The sequence below is a fragment of the Camelus dromedarius genome, chromosome 14, assembly GCF_036321535.1.
Source record: "Camelus dromedarius isolate mCamDro1 chromosome 14, mCamDro1.pat, whole genome shotgun sequence".
In the NCBI taxonomy this organism is placed as follows: Eukaryota; Metazoa; Chordata; class Mammalia; order Artiodactyla; family Camelidae; genus Camelus; species Camelus dromedarius.
The window spans coordinates 21055273-21078104 of record NC_087449.1 but is presented as its reverse complement, the minus strand read 5'-3'; the positions used below and the strand labels follow the sequence as shown (position 1 = coordinate 21078104).

General features: G+C 36.8%; 2 protein-coding genes across 2 annotated transcripts in view; one reads left to right on the top strand and one right to left on the bottom strand.

Annotated features, from left to right (window-relative positions):
- The window catches only part of C14H1orf141 (chromosome 14 C1orf141 homolog), a 149418-nt gene that overhangs the window by 51173 nt on the left and 75413 nt on the right, over positions 1-22832 (bottom strand). Inside the window, exons 4-5 of the mRNA XM_064493477.1 lie at positions 16131-16416; positions 1391-1588 (exon numbers count right to left, since the gene is read on the bottom strand). The gene's annotated coding sequence lies outside the window, so the exon portion shown is untranslated. The remainder of the gene's footprint in view (positions 1-1390; positions 1589-16130; positions 16417-22832) is intronic.
- Positions 13587-22832, top strand: part of IL23R (interleukin 23 receptor) — a 50593-nt gene continuing 41347 nt past the window's right edge. The window contains exons 1-3 of the mRNA XM_010989008.3: positions 13587-13675; positions 14766-14868; positions 17458-17754. Coding sequence (XP_010987310.1) covers positions 14799-14868; positions 17458-17754 — 367 coding nt within the window. The 5' untranslated portion in view covers positions 13587-13675; positions 14766-14798. The remainder of the gene's footprint in view (positions 13676-14765; positions 14869-17457; positions 17755-22832) is intronic.

Sequence of the window (22832 nt, the reverse complement as noted above, 5' to 3'; positions counted from 1 at the left end):
AATCCCATCTGCAAGTTGTGACTGGTGAAAGACGGGGTTTAAGCCACTGCACTCTGAGCCTAACAACACACTACATGTGCTCCACTACCGACTGAAACGTGAAGTGAAAACGCTCATCGTTAGCTTCCCAGGAGGTTCTACTGAGAGAAATAGATGATAAACAACTGCTTTTTTGGTTCAACTGAATTTGATTTCAAGTATAGGGCTAATGACGTCAATGTTTTACTTTTTTTTCTGTGTAAACTTGTGCTCCATTTTATTTGAGGCTTTTTCCATTCTATAATAGCACTGGAACTCAATGTAAGAATTTTGCTTTTTTCCATTTGTTATCACCATAATCAAGAAACTAACATTTATTGAATAATTATGTGCCAGACACTATGATGTACATTTATAGATATAATCTCATACAATCCTCCCCCAGATTCTATATGGTGTGTATTTTACTCACATTTTACAGAGAAGAAAACTAATGATAAAATGGGCTTGTGACTTGTCTAAGATCATTCAACTAGTAAGTAGCCAAACTAGAATTAAACTCAGGTTTCCCGAGCTGTATTTCCCTCTCCCATTGTACCATGCTGGTAGCTTTGTTTCACAGACATAAAGATTAGAAAGTTAAAGGCAGTTGGAAAAAGGCTTATTAACTTGGAATCCTCACTTTCTCTGCAACCTAAGAGCGTTTATGGGCAAAATGACACTGTTTCAGCTTAATAACAGCTTTTATTGATTCTCCGTAGAGATGGTATCTATAAAATTCCTAGTACAGTGCTTGTTACATTGTCAGGGCTAACTAGTTCTCTTCTAGTGCTCCCTACTTTAGCATTTTAGGATGGATAAAATCTACTACTTGATATTACTGTATTTGCATTCTGTGTAATAATACTATAGAAGACTCCTGTTGTCTTGTCTGCCCAATGTCCAAGCTTCCTCTGGGAACTGTTTTGCATGTTCACCTACTGTGGTAGATTAAGTGACTTAGCTCATCCTTCCTGCATCCCACGCTGACTCCAGCTTCAGTGTGGGCAGGAAGTATTTCCCTGCCCCTTGACTTAGTGTTTAGCCACGTGACTAGATTGATCAGCAGCATGTGGGTGGGAGTGGCAGTGTTAGGATGGTTCCCAGTCTAACCTTCAGAAACCTCCCATGTGCCGGGACTAACTGACCTGCTCTAAGAGGCAGATGAACAACATGCAGAATACTGCCACCCTTGTCACTGCACCCTGAAGCAGAGCTGCCTCAGCCAATCTGCAGATCAGTAGAAATAAACGAAAGTTGTTTTCAACCACTAGTTTGGGGTGCTTTGTTTTATGGCATTAAAGTGGTAAAAGCTAACTCATTACCTCCCACCCCACCCCACTCTCAATCATAGGGTTCCCACAGGACTTACCAAGTTCATCTTACAAAATCTGACCCCTTGTAATATCTCCTTACGAAATCCTGTCATCAGTTGGTCCAGAGGTCACCTGGGCTTCTTAGAGCTCTTCTCAATGTTTTGAACTTGGAGGGAGAACATAGGGGCACTCTTTCTGTGGCAGGACGTCTAAGGTGTAAAACCTGAGAGGTATCCTCAGCCATGTTGGCCACTCTGTGGGGAAAGCAGATTTGCAGTGAGAAAGATGAGTCAGGAGGTGAAGGGCGACACCTAGAGGCGCTTTGAGTCCCTAGTTGCAGTTATCCAGGCTCGCTGCCTCCTTATGTTCTCTAGACCAGTATGTTCTCCTTTGTTTGACTAAACTATTTTGGTTGGGTTTAATCACTTACAATTGAGTGAGTATTGGCCTATACACATTTTTTCTTTTCCTTTTTTAAAAATTATGGTTAAAAAACATATTATGTAAAATTTACCATCTTAACCATTTTTAAGTATGCAGTACAGTGATGTTAACTATTTGCACATTGTGCAACAGAACTCTAGAACTTTTCTGTCTTGCAAAACTGAATCTCTATATCCACTGACCAGCAATTTCTATTTTTCACCTCCTTCCTTCCCCTGGCAATCACCACTCTACTTTCTGTTTGTTTAAGTTTAACTGCTTTAGGTACCTCATATGTATGGAGTCGTGAGGTATTTGTCTTTTTGCGACGGGCTTATTTCACTTAGCATAATGCCCTCAAATTTCATCCATGTTGTAACATATTACAGAATTTTCTTCTTTTTAGGCCTGCGTAATATTCCATTATATGTGTACTCCACATTTTCTTTATCCCTTCATCCATCGATGGACATTTAGACTGCTTCCACCTCTCGGTTATTGTGAATAATGTTACAACGAACATGGGTGTGCAAATATAGACATTTTCTTCATGGATTCAAACCCATAACTTATTTGTGCAATCTCTGCTTCTCTACTTTGGGAAGAAAAAAATGAAAGAAATATGAAGGACAATTAAAATATTTTGAGGACATAAATACCCATCAGTGAAACACACTCCTGAGCTTTCCCAACCCAGGGCCCTTCTACCTGTCAAATCCCATCCTACCCATATTTCAGGGGCTATCTGTCCTCTGTGGAGCTTCTAAGACATTCCCAATGGAGAATCACTTTCTTTAGCTTGAACCTCTATGAGGTATTTCTGCCTCTCTGTGCCTCTTGTCACATTTTACTTCTCTCATTCTCCCTTTTTCTGTTGTAATCTTTTCTGTTGTAATCTTTGTATTTCCCAAATTACACTTTCAAATGTCTTACACATAATTGGCTCCAAAAATCTGTGGAATTGAGTGGTCCCTCATCCAAACCCCCGAGTTAAAACTAGATCTAAAACTATCTTCTTTTTTCTTGGTAATCTCACTCATGCTTGTGGCTTTAAATTCCATCTATGTGCAGAAAACACTCAGATTTTTTGTACCCCACCTATATCTCTGCTCTGAATTTCAGGCTGATATGATGAACTGCCTATTCACCAGCTCCGTCTGGATGCATCATAGGCATTCTAAACCTAACATGTCCTAAAATAAATTCCTAATTCCGTTCCCCATTCCTCTGCAAAATATTTTCCTCTTCAAGTTTTACCCCATCTCAATTATTGGCCACTTTACGCAAACTTTCTAGTTGCTTAGGCTAGAATCCTTGAAGTCAAATCACTGTCACTCCTTTTCTTAAAGCCCCAATAGCTTCTCATCTCAATTGTTGGAAGGGCCGAAAGCCCACGGAGCCTCACATCACTGCCCACCGCCCTTCACTGCAGTTTCTTCTCTGACATCGTTTCCTTCTGATTTCATCTCCCGCTTTCACCTCCCCTTGCTTACTAAGCTCCTCCCACACTGGCCTCCTCACCTCTACTCAAATGCCCCCCAGAGTTTGTTTTCTTCCCCCTCACTGCCCACTACTGTTCCATCTGCCTGGAGCTCACTTCTTCAAATTAACTCCACGGCCCCTCGCTCAAGTCTACCAGGTCTCGAATGCTATATTCCACCAAGCCCTTCTCCCAGCACTCTGAACCCTTTCTGTCTTTTCCACTTTATTTCTGTCCAAAATAAAATTATATTTCACTTATTTATTTTACTTACTGTCTGCCTCCTCACACTAGAATATAAGTGCCATGAGGACTAGATTTTTTTGTTTTGTTTACCCCTTTATTCTCAGTGCTGGAATAATTACTGGAACATAGCGAACACTCAATAAATATCTCTTGAATAAATGAATGTTCTCTAGGAGATAAGCACATAAGGTCAGAACAAATATAAGCAGAACAAAATGATGAAGAATAATTTCCTTTCACTCGAATTTTACCTTTCAATGAATGTGTCTGGATGGCAAGAATGACTCCACGGTACATTTTACATTGTTAATAAAGATGCTCTCATTCAATGATTTTTAAAAAAAATACATATGGGTGGAATGGCAGACAAAATGTAAAAAAGTAAAGCGAAAAAAAGATTTTTTTGTTCTCTAAAAATTTATTTTGCTACAGAGGATACTCTAAACAAGTTTTCTTAGTGCAGAGTGTGTACTTCTGGTACAAATGAATAATTTTAAATGGTATACAAATAAGTATTTTCATTTAATAGCCATGTGCTCATTTTAATGTGTTAGGAAATATAAAACTAGCATATCACAACTGGGATTTTCTGGATGTGATATTTTAGGGTGAGGCTAAAGCAGAGAGAGCTGTGGTAATCTGTACTCCACAGGAACCGCAGGCATGGGACTCAGGCCTGCCCATGGTCATAGTGAACCTCCACGACCCAGTCTTCTGGAACTGTTCACAGAATGCAGAACTTCACTAGCATGTTTTCTTACATACTGAATTTTCAAGCCCATTCCTGCATTCTTTTCAGCACTAAATTGAAATGTCACTTTGGGAAGCTGATGACTGTTGGGTACCAGAGTATGAAAACGATTGCTCTGGAAGCATAATCTAGTCGCTGTTTGGCTGCACCAGCAAAAAACCCCTGAGAGCACATTTGAAATTGAAGAGGAGTATTTAAATGATGCCTTTTGAATTGTCAGTCATATCATCTAAAGTCCTCTTAAGTCTCAGATTTTTGCTTTTCAAAGAGATGAACAGAGGCAATGAAAATCACTGAAGATCATTAGCTTCCATGCACCCAGGTCCTCACTCTTTCATTTGAGTTGATAGAATTCTAAATCTTTCTCTAGGAAACCTTCAAACTTCAAAATTGGTTTCATGAATAGATTTGAAATTAGAATATCTTATTGGTATCTCTGCTAATTTAAACAACCTAAAATCACCCTTATAGTGCGAGCATCCATTATAATTATTCGTGAAAGCCAAGTGAATGAGGATCCGGCAAAACAGTGATGAATGTGTGCCTTGATCATGCTATGTTCTATTGTTCTTTATCTGAAAAATTCTCTAAAAATATTTTGAACATTGTGAAAGATTTCATAAATATTTCTTCCCACTGATGGGCAGCAGCAAATAAAGAAAACTTTTTTCTTTAATTTTTAAAATTTATTTTCAGAGGGGAGGTAATTAGGTTTACTTATTTAGTTTTAGTGGAGGTACTAGGAACCGAATCCAGGACCTTGCGTATGCTAAGCATGCGCTCTACCACTTGAGCTATACCCTCCCCTGACTTGAAATGAATTAAAGGCTTAAATGGGACCTGAAACCATAAAACTCTTGGAAGAAAACATAGGGGAAAATCTCCTTGACAACACTGGTCTTGGCAATGATTTTTTTGGATATGACACCAAAAGCACCAGACAACAAAAGCAAAAATAAGCAAGTGGGGCTAAATCAAACTGAAAAGCTTCTGTACACCAATAACAAAAAAAAATCAACAAAATGGAAAGGTAATCTGTGTAATGAGAAAAAATAATTGCAAACTATATATCTGATAAGGGGTTAATATCTAAAATATAGAGGAACTCATACAACTCAATAGTAGAAAACAATCTGATTAAAAAATGGACAGAGGAACTGCATAGACATTTTTCCAGAAAAGATACACAAATGGCCAATAGGTAAATGAGAAGATGCTCCACATAACTAACCATCAGGGAAATGCACATCAAAACCACAGTGAGATGTCACCTCACATTTGTTAGAATGACTTTTATAAAAAAAAAAAAGATAGCAAATGTTGAGGAGGATGTGGAGAAAAGGGGACACATATACTGTTGGTGGGAATGTAAAATGGTACAGCCATTATGGAAAACAGTGTGGAAGTTCCTTAAAAAATTTTTTAATTGAACTACCAAATAATCCAGCAATCCCACTCCTGGATATATATCTGAAGGACCTGAAATCAGTATCTTGAAGAGATATCTGCACACCTATGTTCATTAACTTTATACACAATATATGCAATTACCAAGATATGGAAACAACTGAAGTGTCCGACAAGATAAATGGATAAAGAAGATGTGATACATATTTATAATGGAATATTAGTCAGCCATTAGAAAGAGAGAAATCCTCCCATTTGCAACATGGATGAATCTGGAGCACATTACACTAAATGAAACAAACCAGACAGAGAAAGACAAAATACTATTTGATATCACTTATAGGAGAAATTAAAAAGAAAAACCAAAAAGAGTCAAACACATAGAAACAGAGAGTAGAATGGTAGTTCCAAGGGGCTGTGAGCCAGGGGAAATGAGGAAATGCTGGTCCACGAGCACAAACTTTTATTTACAAGATGAATAAGGTCTAAGGATCTAATGTGCAGCATGGTGAATCTAGTTACTAGTACCATATGTATACTTGAAATTTACTAAGAGAGCAGGTCTGGAGTGTTCTCCCACACACACACACAAGATTAACTATGTGAGGTGATGAATGTGTTGATTAAATTGATTGTGGTAATCATTTCACATATATATTCATATACCAAATCATCACATGTACACCTGAAACATATACAATTTTATTTGTCAGTTATACCTTAAGTTTTGAAATGTTTATTATTACTGCATATCTGATATGGCCTTTTTTTCTTTGAGTCACTGAAGACTCAAAGTCTCTTTGGAAGAAGATGACAGAATAATGATGGAGAGTTTAATGGGATAAAAACTCTCCCCCTCCACTTGCAGTTGAATATGTTTAAATGAAATGTGTACATCAGTAGACATAGCAATCATTTCCTCCAGCTGCCTCATATTTTAGAATCAACTAGGAGGGAACCTCCCATTTATATTCCTTCCTTTAAAGAGTTCCTGTCCTTAATGTGTTTAGTATTTTTTAAATGTTTTAAAATAATCATATATAATATAATCATCCTGAAAAATAGGAAATTACAGAAAAAGAAGAAAAAATAACTGTAATTCCATAATCCAAAGAAACCACTATTGATATTTTGGTGTATTTTTCCACGTATGTTTTTTGTTTGGCTAGTATAGGTGAGCACTAGTGCAGTGGTCCTCCAAGTACTTTCTTTAAATACTGTTAAATTAAACTTTAAAAATTATGAACCTCTTTTCATATTTTTAAATTAACATCTAAAATATTGAACATAAGTCTAAAGTTAACTTCCTTTTAAACAGACAATAGAAATTATTGAACGTTTTAGAAGATGAAATAAGTGAGACTAGTCTGTAATAGGAACAAATATGCCATGATACAATTTGATAATATAACCTTTACTTTCAATCAAGTACAGCAAATTTGAAAATCAAGTAAAATTTTACACACCAATTTTATACAATATGTGTAGAAAAAAATGTGATAGTCCATCAAAAATCTCACTTACATTTAAGAGTATAACCAGTAAGTTCCCCACACTGCTTCTGATGCCCAGCATTCAGACTATTCCAAAATGGACCCAAATAGTCCCAAATTGGCTAAAATTTAGAGTATGTCAACCTGGGCTGAAATACAAGTATTTTAGTAAGCTTCACTTTTCTAAAAAATGTATACAGTGCTGGAAAAGATTAGAAGCCGTATGAGTTTAAAGTGCCTTAATTAGTTATCCAAAAAGTCCTCTCTGAAACCAGTATTTCCATTTCTCTCTTTGTTTGGGAACCTGGAACTAATTACACCGAGGGCAGTGCACAAAACTGAGATTTGGGATAGCGGGATACTGTTCTTTATGCAGTGAAAAAATGACTACTGTGAACCCCGGCTCATTCTCAGAGAAATCAAATTTAGGAAAGGGCACACTAGGAACTCGAGAATCTGAAAATTGATCTTAAAAGTACACATGAAGTCTCCAGGAGCTAGAGTTGTACACTGAAAGTTTTGAATTCACTCCATTACTTAGCATTCTTAAGTCTCTAACAAGCTCATAGGAAATAAGGTAAAGTTGATCTTTAATGCACACCTCACAGGAAATGGTGATGATTCAGCCAGTAGCATCCGTTCCTCCAAATGAGCTGAATAAGCCATAAGGTGTTCAATGCTGAGAAATATCGAGCAGCTGCATGAAGGTATCATCCTTTGGATGAGTCAAAAGATTTATGGTCTTTACTTCTCCTCAAAGCATCTGCATAACTCTTTATGAATAATGTCATTATTAATTCAGTAGTTCAGAAAAGTAGTAAAGTGACACCTTATTTATCTGGCATATTTGAAGAATGAGGTTTTCCAGGTTAAAGTATCCTTAAGATAATTAAAACATATCACTTTGAGGCCATGAAGTTAGAAAAGTAAGTTCAATATTTTGGATAAAAAGTTTTCTGAAATGAGTAATATTTTCTGTTACCTTCTTAATAAAGACTATAGAACCAAAGTTGTACTTTTCGTAATTACTCAGAGTTCTGAGTGCTGAAAAGTAGGGCAGGCCCAACAGTGAGCTAGGCACGACTGGTGAAGCCAAGTGGATATGGTGTGGTTCACACCTGACTGGAGATAATGGGGTAGCAGTAGCGGCAGCTGAAAGAGGGATGCTGGTACCATAAAAAGGCAAAAGATTTATGCGATCTGAAGAGAAACCAGAGTATCTGGTACCACAAAATCTAGTTCAGAGTCACAAGCGTGAGCTCAAACTGGAGGGAACAGGTGAGTCATTTACCCAGATCAGGTAAACTTTGCCCTATAGGAGTTGGCACTCAGGGCTAAAGCCTGATAAAGTGTGGAACTGAGACTCTCACATATTTCTCTCTGCTCCCCTGTGTTCATATCTTTCCATTAGCATTTTATTATTTTTCATTGTGATTTTTAAATACAACTTTCTTTCCCAATTCAGGGTCCTCAAAAGCCATTCACATCCTCTTCTGTAGTCACAAGCGGGTCTATGCTGGCACACAGAAGGCACTTAAGGAATATGCAGCCCCTTCATTAGGCCTGTAACAACTGGAAGGCAGGAAGGCAATTATCCAACTAAGTCTTCACTTCAATGGCACCTACAATCTACATTATATTGAAGAGTGCACAAGAGTTCTTTACTCCAGGATCAAGCTCCTTAACGCAGTAGATACAGAAATAATCTTAAATAGGTCCAAGGAGTGGCTCACTGCCCAAGTCCATCCGCAGTCACAGTGGGCTTTTCTTCTCTTGTCCTCAGTTTCAGGGGGCTCACACATGTGGTTGCCTCTCTTTTGGTTGTTTAAAGGAACTTGGAGGACGAAACCACTTTCCTAGCCAAACATTTATTAAATAATTAGAGTTTCATTCTACCATGAATTGGGAAATCATTTCAAAACATTTTAAAGGCCCTCTTTTGTCATCTTGGGTTGATCTGTGACTGCCCAAGGAGGAAGGGGATGTGTGTCCTGTCCTGGGCAGGGAGTGGGGAAGGATGTAGCCACACTCTAGTCCTTGTGGTACAGTAAGCCTTCTCAAATGTGGCTGATTTGAAATGAAGCTGTTGCCCATCTTCTTGCCTTCAAAAAACAAGTCATCCAACCACCCCTCAGGCTTCCCGCCCTCCCATAATATTGATTTCCCTATTCCAAACAGAATTGCTAGATTACTTTGGCACAAAATTTGAAGCCTTTCAAATCAGGTCACCCTAATGGGATTTCCATAATCTGCGGTACCTTCAAAGGGATGGTTTAGGAGCTTTACACATGATAATATTCAGACACTCTCCCCTACTAAAGCCACTTCAAAGAAATGCAGTAATCTGAGTATAAACAGTGTACCTCTTATGCAAGCACAAGTTCAAGGCAGTTCCCTAGTCTTCCTCTCTAACCAGATTATCTGCCCTAAACCAGGCCCATTTAACAGTGCTGGGGCTGCCATCAATTCCCTATACCAAGGTGGTAGGTTTTCCACCTCTATTCAGAATCAGGGAGTCACTAAGTTGCCATTTCAGGGATCAACAGGCCACTCCTTGTTCTGCTCATTCCCACCCATATGTAGCATCTGAGTCCTGAAGACAGATCCCTCTAGGCCTGCTCTCCAATGAGTCGACCAGTGTTGCTAGGCAACAGTTTAACATTCCAGGTCTTGGTCCAGCTATACTTCTTAAACTGGGGGATCCTAATCAATCCACTTCAAGAAGTTCCTTCTAGTAGTCAGTCAGTTTATTGCAATATCTGTTGCCTCTGGATAGGGAAACTGGAGATACTTTCAATCCACAATAGGCAGGTAAATTTATAGAAAAGCACAACTGCATAAGGACTACAGTTCTAGCTGTTTCCTTCTGAAGTTCCCTAAAGTGGATTTAAAAAAAAAAAGAGTTGGGAAAAAAATCTAAATGTTGCATTATAATGTACTTACCCTGATGATGTGTTAACTTAAAATATACTTGCTAATTTAATATATGTTTTCAAGCTCATGCATTTTACACTCAGTCACCCTTTTATACCTCTCAGCCAACAACTATTCCACACTTTAAACAAATGCTAGAGAAAAATTTGAAATTGTGTGACTTTTAGGAAATAAACAAGGTTTATTACTCTCAGTCTTATAAGAGGGTGCCAATATATCTTCCAAACTGGAATAATTTTGAAAATAAAATGCAATGTTACATATAATTACTCTGGAACAAGTTTAGATCTGACTGTCCTGGGCACCCAGATGGCAACTCTGCCTATGGGGTGAAAGCGAAGACAATGAGTCTTGATGCTTTCTGATTAGCAAATGAAGTCAAACTACTTACAGATGAGATTTTATACAGTTGATCTGCATCCTTGCATCCTTCTGCTTCTGTATTTGTGAATTTATCTACTAACTAAAGTTTGTTTGTAACAACAGAATCAATTCTTGCAGCACCTTGTTGGTCATTTGCAAAGATTTACAGAATGGTGAAGGACTTGAGTCACCCCAAGTGCAAGTTCCCTGCTAACAAACTTGTTTCAGCCCTCATACTGTAAACAAGTGTCCTTTCTGAAGTCTATTTAGTGTTATATTTTTCACATGTTGTACCTTTTGCTGAATGTGCGGTTTAAAATGCCCCCCAAAGTACAGTCCTGAAGTACTGTCTAGTGTTCCTAAGTACAAGAAGTCTGCAAAGCACCTTATAAAGAACATCTGTGTTACAAACTACTATATAGAAAATAAACAACAATGTACTACTGTCTAGCACAGGGAACTATATTCAATAGTTTATAATAACCTATAATGAAAAAGAATATGAAAAAGAATATACATATGTATGTATAAGTGAATCACTATGCTGTACACTGGAAATTAACATAACATTGTAAATCAACTATATTTCAATTAAAAAAAAGAGGCACCCCCCCCCAAAAAAAAACACCCGAAGAACATCCATGTTAGTTAAGCTTTGTTCAGGCATGAATTATAGTGCTGTTAGAGTTCTATGTTAATGGGTCAACAATATAGATTAAATAAGGTGTTTTTAAACAGAAACACACATCACACATGAAACAAGATTATGTATTGACTCATTGATAAAAATGTAAGCAGAGGTTCACAGGACAAAAAAAATCATTAAGACAATGAATGAATTGGAATTAATCAAAATTTTAAAATTCTCTCAAAAGATGTTGATAAGAAAATGAAAAGATAAGACACAGACTAGGACAAAATATTTGCAAAACAGATATCTCATAAAATACTGGTTTCCAAGCCTTATAAAGAACTCTCAAAACTCAGTAACAAGAAAAACAATAAACCATTAAGAATGGAAGAAAGATTTGAACATACTATTCACCAAAGAGATGCACACGGCAAGCATGTTTGAAAAGATGTTTAAGAACTACCACCAGCCCCCATTAAAATAAATAAATGGATCCTGATTTGCACTGAGCTGTCCATCAATCTCATCTCCACTGTCCAAATTCCTGAGAGACGTCTTTTTCTTTATTTTCTAGTCTAGCTCACTGCAATCTCCCTTCTTACCTTCATTTCTTTTCTGAAACTGTTCTCAGGGAAGACTGACTATTGTCAAACCCAACACTTCCTTTTAGTTCCTATCGTGTTCAATCTCTGACCGTTTGACACTGGTCACACACTCCTTGTATATCTTCTTGCCTTTTGGTCAAGATTTGCTGGTTCTGGCCACCAACTCCCTTCCCTTATCTCTCTGGATGTTCTCTCTGCGTTCTCTTATTCTAATCTTACTTTTAATACTATTGACATGCTGAAATATTCTAAATTTGGATCTCCAGATCAAACTTCTCTTGCAAGTTTAGCAATGTCTACCACAGCCTACCAGACAGTTCTCTCTGAACATGCTGTAAGCCCCTCCAAGTCACCATGACCAGAACCAAACTCATCACTCCCCACCCTCACTCCTTTTGTGTGCTCAGTTAATGCTGTTATCTACTGGGTCAGCAAAAATAGCTACCAGAGTCCATATTCACGCTCCTGGACTCTCAACCCCCATGCACAGGTTGTTCACTGCACAACTCCTGTCCAGTCAGCCTCCTCAGAACTCTCAATTGTGTCTCCTCCTCTCAGTTCTCACTGCCTTTGCTTTGCTTTAGACCTTCATCAGTTTTGCTTTTTCCATAGCCTCCTAACTGGACTCTTCATCTTCATTCAATTCTCCACACAATAATTAGAATTATCTTTCTAGAATTCAATCTGATTACGTATTTCTCTGCCTAACAATCTTTGTTATCTCTGACTGACTTCCAGGTAAAGGTGGCACTACTTAGCAGGAATACAGAGCCCATTACATTCTGCCACTGACCTAATTTTCCAGCTCAAATCCTTTTCCCTTCAACCTGTAGAAACAGTTTCCAGTCCCAAAGCATCTGTATCGCTTGCACCTTCTGTTCTCAGCATGTGAAATGTTTTCCCATGCCCTGTCCTTCACGGTTTAGAAAATTGTTACTAATTATTATAACGCAGTTGACAAAGACACTCTTACCTGTGTATTCCAGTGGGTCTCAGCCCTGATCTTTCATTATAATCACCTGGGGTAGCGCTTTTAAAAATATCTGTGCCCAACTTCTACCCACAGAAATTCTGATTTCATTGTGTACAGTGAACATAGGAATGTTTTAAATATTCCCCCAGAGTATTCTAATGTGCTAGGTACTAAAGATACTGAACATTAAAAAGACAGTATGAAGTTTCTGACTTCAAGAGATTCACTGTGGAGGAAATAAGTAAATTAACTGTCATTCACAATAGAAAGGAGTACATAGAGTGAAAAGAAATTCACGTGGAATGAATAAAGGAGGCAGGAAGAAAAGGAACCCCAGGAAATGCCCCTGGTGATGCTTACTATAAACCAACCAAATAATTTAGTAATTTTTAATTTGGTCATAGAATTCTGCTAAACTATGACCAGTAGTTCAAAGCCACTGAACTGTATTTTCATCACTATAAGCAATACAATAAAGGAGCTGTTCTATAATTAATCACCATTATATCTTTAATGCCCAGAACAATACCTGGCACGTATTAAATGCTCAAAATGCTTGTTAAATACATAAACAGTCAAGAGAAGCATTTAAACTTTCTCTTCTTAAGAAACAGGTTTATAGTGGATATGAATGTTGGTTGCAAATTAAAACTGAGCATCTTGTTTTTGGTGCCAAAGATTTTCCTAGATAAAGCATATATATGTGTTCTACTTCTTGAATGAGACAAAGATAATTTTAAAGTAAGATCAGAGGAAGAAAAGTACTGACAAGGCAGTTCACTTTCAGTAATCTGGGTTTTCCCAGATAGTGACATAAGACAAAAGAGCCAGTCATTTTGAGTTGGACAGTTTTGAGTTCCTCTTCAAGAATCTGAAATGTAGGTCAGGGCTTTGCTGACATTTCCATTTGCCTCGTGGCTGAAAATCTGAAGTGATCATTGACAGGCAAGCAGTGAGGGAAGAAGACGTGGCACCGGCGACAAGGGCAGCAGCCTGGCTCAGAGGTGGAATGATGCACTTCAAACAGGTTGGAAGGTAAAGAGACAGTGATCATCCAAATACTCAAACCCAGCTGTATTTCCTTTTGGAAATACATGGGCTAAGCTGTTTTCTCTTATAAGTTCTTGTGATATTTCATATAGTGGTTACTGATAAAAGTTGAATCTGTAACATTGTCTGGCATCACATTGCTTTAAATATTATTGCATATATTCTATTTGGTGTGTAGTTAACTCCTAATCAGGAGCATTTTAGGGCATGTTTTGCCTATTATTTATAAAGTGAAGACCTACTATTGTTAACAAATTATGAAAGGATCCTTATTTTCATAAGTCATGGGGACCCCAACTTTTAAAAATGTTATCCGATATCTTGTGCTATTTAATGAGTCATGAGTTTTGTTGTTTTAAATGAAAAGCTCAGGTTTTACTAAACACATTAAAAATAACTGAATAACACTGATTATTGAGTAACTGAATTATTCAATAATAGGAGTAGCTAATTAACTGATTAATGTAACTCCAATTGTAAACTAATGACAATATTGCTTGGAATTTCTATGTGTTTCTTTTGAGCTCTCTACAGATAAAACGGCGTTCTGTCAATTTCACTAGTGATAGTACATAAAAGCCGTGGCCTCGCTTCCTCTTTCTTCATTTTGAATGCTTTTTCTCTCGAAGTTCTGATATTTTTGGCTTTACCCAAGTTTTACTCATCAAAGATGGATATTTCTGGGCCTTGACAGGCATGTAAACCCAGCCTGGAGAACTGAGCATCAGAAATTAGAGCAGAAAGAGATTTCTGACGAGAGACTAGATTAGGAGGAATTATACTTTATCAAGGGTCAAAATGTCTTGGTAGGGTGATTCACAGTGGTTTTGGAAGGGGATAAAATTCTATTCTTTTGCTTTTCTCCTCAACTCGTATTGTACCTCCTTACATACCAGTGACCCTTCTTTGCCTTGTTTCCTTCCCTCCTGCCTTCCTTCTTTCCTTTCTTCTAACTGAAGGTCTCCTAACCAAAGGTTCTCATCAAAAACAACTGTTAGAAAAAAGGTTATGCTTTGTCAATCATTATTTCATTAAGATATTACAATTTAAACATTTTTCATTATTTTTTTCCTAGAGGGCGACAAAGAGCTTTTTCCCGCTTTGAGACATGAATCAGGTCACAATTCAATGGGATGTGGCCATAGCACTTTACATATTCTTCAACTGGTGTCATGGAGGTAAAGTATTTTGAGTACCCATTGCTATCTTTTATTCAAATGAAACAGTGAGTGTTTATTATGTTCAAGGCATTATGCATCTCTGAAGAATCAAAAATTATTAGATTGGGAAAAATTACCACATACGTGAAAATTGTGTGGAATGAAACAAAGTCCAACCTCCTTCCTAACGCAGGATTCCTTTATTAAGCAGCCTTAATGGACAGACCTTTAATTCATATATCGACATATCCATGAAAGAGCTTATTACTTTGGCATGTTCTATCTTTAAACAATTTTAACTTATATGATAACTCATAAAATATTTGAATTTAATCCAGTTCCACAAACCATCTGTTGATGGTTACTGTGTGTGAAGTGCTGTGCTAAGCTTTGTGTTACTCACAACAGCTATGTGCAGTAGTATTGTGTGCTGTTATTATTCCTATCTTATAATTTACACAAACATCTGGCACTATGACAAAGGCATAGGCAGCTTTGAGGAATCCAGGAAGGAGACCATCAGAAGTTTAAGAAGGGCAGTGTTGGCACTTGGAAGTTTCTGGTGGGGGCATAGTGTCTTGGGCAGGTGACAGGGATTTATTTACAAGGAGACAAGCAACACCAAGGCAGGGTTCTAGACCTCAAAGGAAGCTTCGCAAATCATGCAGGTTACTCAGAATAGTGACAAAAGCAAAACTGTCTTCTGTAGGTTTGGATACATTTATGTTAGAGATACAGATGTAGCCCCACCAACAGAACTAGAACAAAATATTGGACACTTCCAGAGTCAGACCAACAGCTATCCAAGAAGACTTAGGAGAAATAAGACACCAGATACTTTTTCCAGCCGGAAATATGTAAACTATAAGTAGGACTTCTGTTTATACATCCAAGTGATTAATATAAAGCATAGAGAAATACGACAAGCCCGTGTGATGTGGCATTAGAGACCGACTTTCCATCTGTCTGTTAGAAATTATTTCATATAGTATTATTCAATCTGCTATGAATATTTTTAATATCATCCAGACTACATTTTCCAAGTTTTCTACTAGAATATTGTTACTGCTTTTTCAATAGCTTTGCTGAAATAAAAATATACTGTTTAGTATTCTTCTGATCAATCTAAAAAAAAGAAGAAATTATCATATTTATGACTTATTTTAACATATTGAAAAGAGAAATTAACATATTTTTATATAACTTATTCTTATATAATGCATGTTGACTCCTACTAATTACTGGTTTTTACCCTAGGTACTGAAAAATCATTGACTTACTAATTCATTCCTGAAGGTTGTGAAGCTCAGTGGTCCTGTGTTTCTGGGGTTCTTCTTTATTCCATTTTTGAAAACCAGGACAATATTTGTCCAAATCTGAAGTCTTCTGACATTTTTGTCATTTTCTATGCATTCTCAAACACTGCTCACAATGGTTTCATGACAGGATTCACATATTTTTTTGAGGTGCTTGAGATGCAGTTTGTCTGATCTTGAATTGCTGAACTTATTAAAGTAGTCAGGTGCTTTCTTAAAACTTCCTTTTCATGTCTTTGGCTTCAATTCCCTATTGATAATGATGGAATTGTTTTTATCACTATTTTGACATTTAAATATTTATAATTTATATGTAAATGCTCATTACATAAATGGACACATTAAATTACATTTATATCATACAGGAAGTTAATTCTTCAAGCTTTGAATTCCAAAAATAAGGTCTTTGTAAAATCAAATACTGACCTGCAATAATCACTATTTTGATTAGGTTTTAAGATATTTTAATACAAGTATTTCCAGAAAAAGCCTAGAATAAATTTTCCTTGAAATGGATTTAATTGATGTTGCATTACCTTGTCATTTGAGTTTATTTAAAAATAAAACATTCATTATATACTTTTAAAACACAAAAATATACATGGTAGTGAAAAACATTAACACACAGAGATTATCATTGTTGATATCTTAGTGTATCTCCTTAACTCATTCATCTATAGTTATTTTTAGCATTGAGCCTATATTAAATATGTTGTTTTCCAACTTGCTATTTAACTTAAAAATATATTCTGAACATTTTCCCATATTATTAAATTAATTATGAATTTTAAGTGGTTACCAAGCAACAAATTTTTGCCATTAGTAACAGTACAATTTTATTCATTAAATTTATAATTTTCTGATAAAAGTAGGCTTTATCTGTAAAAGAATGAAAGATTGATTGAGTAGTTAGAGAATTTAGATTTGGATTTGGGTTTGCATTCTGCAGTGCTAATTGTTATTTCTAGTGTTACCTTTGAAAAACGGGGTAGCCTCATAATGCCTCAATCCTCATCTTTAAAATAGGAATGCTAATTGTATTCGCTCTTTAGACAGAAAAGCTTAAAATCTGACTCTAGTCTTAGAGAACATCAACCGAACGTGGTAAAAACATACTATTAATAAACTAATCGATTAACTAATACACTGAGTCCTTACAAACTCTTTTCCAATGTAAATCATTCAACTAACAACAACAAAAAAATTTTTAACGCAATAGCATATTCTTCTGAATCTCTTGTTTTAATATTTTACGTGGAGTTTTTTTTTTTTAACTATTTTTTTTTTCCAGGAATTACAAATATAAACTGCTCTGGCCGCATCTGGGTAGAACCAGCCACAATTTTTAAGATGGGTATGAATATCTCTATATATTGCCAAGCAGCAATTAAGAACTGCCAACCAAGGAGACTTTATTTTTATAAAAATGGCATCAAAGAAAGATTTCAAATCACAAGAATTAATAAAACTACAGCTCGCCTTTGGTATAGCAACTTTCTTGAACCGCAAGCCTTTATGTACTGCACTGCAGACTGTCCTGAATATTTTCAAGAGACACTGATATGTGGAAAAGACATTTCTTCTGGATGTAAGTGTCGGGGCACATTCAAAATCCAAATGAAAGTCAGTCTAACAATTAACTGGAATTACCTATCTTGCCTAAAAATAGAGGAAAATTTAATATAATTTGCTCCTTATATTAGTTTAATGTAGGAGTTACAAACTCTAATGTTTCCACAGACCAGGTTCATGAAATTTGTGAGTTAAGGATGTGGGTGGGATCTGCGCAGAGAGGAAACCAGATAGTCTACGAGGCACAGCCTCTGTCCAGCTCCAGGGCAGGAGGATCCAGTATTCCTACATCTTTTGATTCTTCAAAAGAAAATGGGTGTGAATTTTCAATTGTGAATGCTACAAATTTCTTGAATGTTGCTAATGCATTCAAAAAAACAGCTTTCCAACACTAGTCTGACCAAACAGCACAAGTGAGGGGCGGCACCCTCAGATTCTAAGTGCTGCTCTTTCATCTCTTTTTCACTTAACGTTTTTCGTTTTCCAAATTAGTATCATCAAACTTGAAGCAGATCCGACTGAGAAATTTTGAGGTGAAGATTGAAGAAGGGAAAAAACAGCTGGCAATATTAGCTTTATGTCCTCACTATAGTTCTTACCAGCTGTGTGACCTTGGGCAAGTTGCTTAACCAGTCTGAGTCTCAATTCTGTATCTGTAAAATGAGACTACTTATACTGGTAAGCACTGAATTTCAGTAATTTACTTGAAAATACACCACCAATGTGCCCAAAGCCTTTAAAATGCATCCTTTTGATAAAACATGGGGGGAAATTCTGCTACAATTCCCTGCTCCTAATGTCACTGCCCCAACTATAAATCATTATTTGTTACTACAGTTACTAAGAGAAATTTAATCAAGTTAATCTAAAAAATATTTGCTAAATTCAATTTGTGTTCATAACATTCTGGAGATGTTTAAGTTATTATAGTAATATGTGCTGACTTGTATAATTATATATTTAATTCTTGGTTCCTCTATTATGAAGGAAAAACTAGTAAGTTCAGCACTGTTTTAACCCAGAGACTCCCTATGGCATCTGGACCTATTTTCAGTGAAGATAGAGGGCTTTGAGTCTTTGTCATGCTCCCTTTCTCCATACTTTTGAGAATCAAATCTGAGTTCTTCCTCATCTCCGGTCCGTAGGTAAGGAGAGCAAGAGAACCCTAGAGGAGATATCCGAGAAGCAGGAGGCTTCCTTGTTCTAAAATAAGGCCATTGTCCTGCTTAAATCTGGGCACCTGATCTCCATCATTTTCAAGGGAAAGTGACAGAAGTGAACTGAGGAAGGATTTTAGCAGGTTTTGGAGTCAAAGAATAAACCTGGCAAACTTAAGCCTTAAACTGATAATAACATATGAAACTTGCCCTAAATTGTGGGAACTGAAACCCCAAGTAGACATCTTATCTGATGGATGAGGCCTTTTTAGCTTGTCCACATCCTCAGGAAACTCTTCAGGCTTAAACAACTCTTCATGCTTAAATTCTTTACTATCTATCCTTTGGGGGTTGGGTTGGGGTGTTGAGAGAGTATTTCTTTGGAGGGCAAATGAGCAACTTTCACAGTTTTCAATTTAAGCCAGAGGAAGGAAGAGGCAAAAGAAGTATGGTCTCCTTCCCTGTGTTGCAGATTACCGACAGATCACTGCCAACTGCTCTCTCAGAGTGGGCTGAGGCCCTCTGCCCCCAAACACAAGCATCAGGCAATGTCTAGGGTCAGGGAATGGCCTTTGCTCCCCTTCTAGGACAACGTATTCGAAGCACTTATAGTCTCTGCTGATGGCTGCTTAGAAAGAACATTACTCTTTCCACTTACTTGCTTTGTGACTTTTAACTTCTTACATAGACCTTGGGTTATGAGTGTGAAATTATAACTGCCATGTAAGAATTTACTCAACCCCCTGGATTCAAGAACCCCTGTGTTCTCAGACTCTGCATTCTTAGCAAACAAAACTTCCTATTTAAGTAGGTCAAGTAAAGGTTTTTGAGGGTTTTTGTGGTATTCTAGAAATCACATTGCTTTCACTGGATCACTGATTACAGGATATTCATCCTGTGAGCTTTACTGTGTCAAATGATTATCATCACTATTTTGAACCAAATGATAATGTGTATTTTTTTAGACTGGAGACAAATCATAAAAGAGAGAAGATAAATGAGTCTTTGCTTTCCCTAAAAAGATGTCGAAACATATTTAAAAGGCTCTGTACTTTCATATGTAATTTCTACAGTATAAATTTTTATTATTATCACAATTCTCATTTTTAGCCATAATTTTTAACAATTCTTAGGTTCTTATCTGTGATTAAATGCACACATATTATAAAAAGTTTGTTCTATCAGAGTCGCACCAATCATGGGATAAAACACTACAAGAAGTCTTTATTTATTTAAAAACACCAAATTAGAATAAACCACTCATGGAACAGTCGTATTTCCAATTAATCATTTATTTAAAAGTTTAAATACCTTTGACTTAAATTTTAACCATCTTTGATGATGATGTCATGATGAAAGCAGATTTGTTATCCAATCACAGGCCATGAATATTTGTCTTTAACATTGCTACTAAGTATCTTTAGTGATACAGTAGGCTAGTCTGCACACTCCTTGGGTAAGGAATGATGGAGTGGTCTTTGCCAGAAGCATTGTCCCTCTCTTTATTTTAAATTCTTCTCATTATCAAGACAATCAAGTCATGAAATAATCTTTATGGGGTGGTTAGTATGCACCAAAAAATGTGTTAAATAATAGATATTCAGAGAAGAGGCTTCTGCCTTCAAGAAGTTCTCAGTAGAAAATAATCCTTGTCTGGACTCTGAATTAACAAGAAACCTCGCCTGTGAACAGTGAGGGCCCCAAAAGTAGGGGAGGGATGCGAGCAGCAGGAGAGAGCAGGGTAATCTCTGGTACCTGGCTGTACAGGAGGTTTTTATCCGTGGACGCTGAATAACTTGGCAATGAAATCTAACAAAAGTCCGGTCTTACTCTCATAACCATACTCACATTCTCATCTTTAATAGCTCATCTTTTAATAGCTTCACATTAACAAATACTGCATTTATTTGCGTGTGTATATAATCTATTTGATCTTTTGCAAAGTTGATTAGCTGCCTGACATAACCCTGAGCATTCATGTCAGAGAAAATGCTGTGGAATAACATAGCCCAAAAGATGGACAGTTGCCTTTCATGATGACCAAATTAACGACACTGTCTGAAACCAGAAGAAAAAATAACTTCAGCACAAATCACTGTAAGCAATGAGGGACCCCAACTCAATCAATATCCACAATGATTTATATTTATGTTTCCATACTTACCTCCTTTAAGACTCAAAAAATTTTTAATTTCTTTCATCTTACTTGGAGTCCAGTTTCTCCCCATTGTTAAGTTAATGCTACAACTCACCAAAATGTCTTAAAACACTTTAGTGTGTTTAAAAATACGTTTAATCGTAAAATCAAATTGCATTCATGTAGAAAGTTTCTAAAAATTTGGACCATCGAAACAGAAACAGCCATCATCTCTATAATCCTATAATCTCACCGCTAATAGAAACTCTCTTTAGTAATTTTGAAAGTGTCTTTCAAGTTTCAGTTTCTCTCTTCCTGTCTGTCTTTCTTTCTCTCTCTCACTCTCTCTCTCCTCCTCTCAGACCTTTCTCTCTCTAACTTCCTCTCAGATGAGACCACTACACTATGTTATTTTGCAACCTGTATTTTTCACTTTATCATATGGTTTGTACTTCCTTACATAATCAATTTAACATATTTCTAGATGTTTAAAGATACAAAATTGTCTTCTCCACAACTTTGTTTTTGGATGTATTTGGAGAGTGTATTTTGAGGTATTAAGGTTGTTTGCAATTCTTCCATTATTATGAACAACACTTTGAGGCAAACCCTTTTAGCCAAATAACTACAAAATTTTGTTAAGGATGCATTTCTAGATGTAAAATTCCTGAGTTGCAAGATATAATTCCTTCTTTTAAAGACTGTGGTATGTAAAGTGCTCTCTCTAAAGACTGCAGCAATTTGCATTCCCACCAGCAGTGTGTTAGAAGATTTCTCTGAGTCCATTCCAGCACTGTGGATGAGCATTCTTCAAAATCCTTGACAATTTGACAGGTCTAAACGACATCTATTATTGTTTTAATTTGCAATGAGGATAAACTTAATCATATATATTTTTTCCTACTTTATAAATAATATTCTTGGTAGATGATTTGCAGGTAAAGTGTAGGAATATATTTGTATTTAAGATAAATCTTCAGCTATAACTTCAGATGCACAAATGTCTGCATTTTTATTCTTTTTGAGTCCCCATCCTCTCATTTTTCTTGTCACTTTCTGAGTAGTCGAGTTTCTTAGGCAGTATCACAAATGTCAGGACAGGCTGAGAGAGCCACACCTGAAAAGTGAGTATCTGGTAAATGCTCAGTATTTCTACACTTCTTTTTTGATCTTGATTCTTGGTGATTTATTATTGGATGATGTATCTGAAAAATCCAGACACAGTTCCTGTAGTTGTTGGGGTTTCATGGTCTTCAGAGGCTCCAAGGCTCAAACAGTGTCATCAGAACTCTCTCATCTTTTCTCATCTCTTGGGTTTTGTTTTCTCCTGTACTGGCTTCATTCTTAAATTGACTGTTTCACTATGACAGCAAGATGGCCCTCAGCAACTCACAGCTCACGTTACTCAGAGGCAGCAAGTTCAGAGGGGAGAAATCACCTCTTTTACGATGGCTCCAGAACAAGCCCCTTTGATAATTCTGATTGGTTCATCTTGAGTCATGTGTTCATTCCCAAGGGAAATACTCCAATTAGTCAGCCTAGGTCAAGGGCACACTTCTGTGTGATAGACAGACCTTGGGGCAGGGGTGGAGTGGGGATGAGGCTGGGAGTGAGGGAGATGTCAAAAGGGAAAGATGAAAGCCGACAAAAACTAACGATGTTCTCCATAAAATGACCAGTCAGAGACAGAGCTGATGGGGTGAGAGAAGGGAGCTAGAGAAACTTGAAATACAATTCTGTGAATGCCAAAATTTTAAAGATATTTTTTGTGGTAAAAGACACATAACATAAATGTAACAT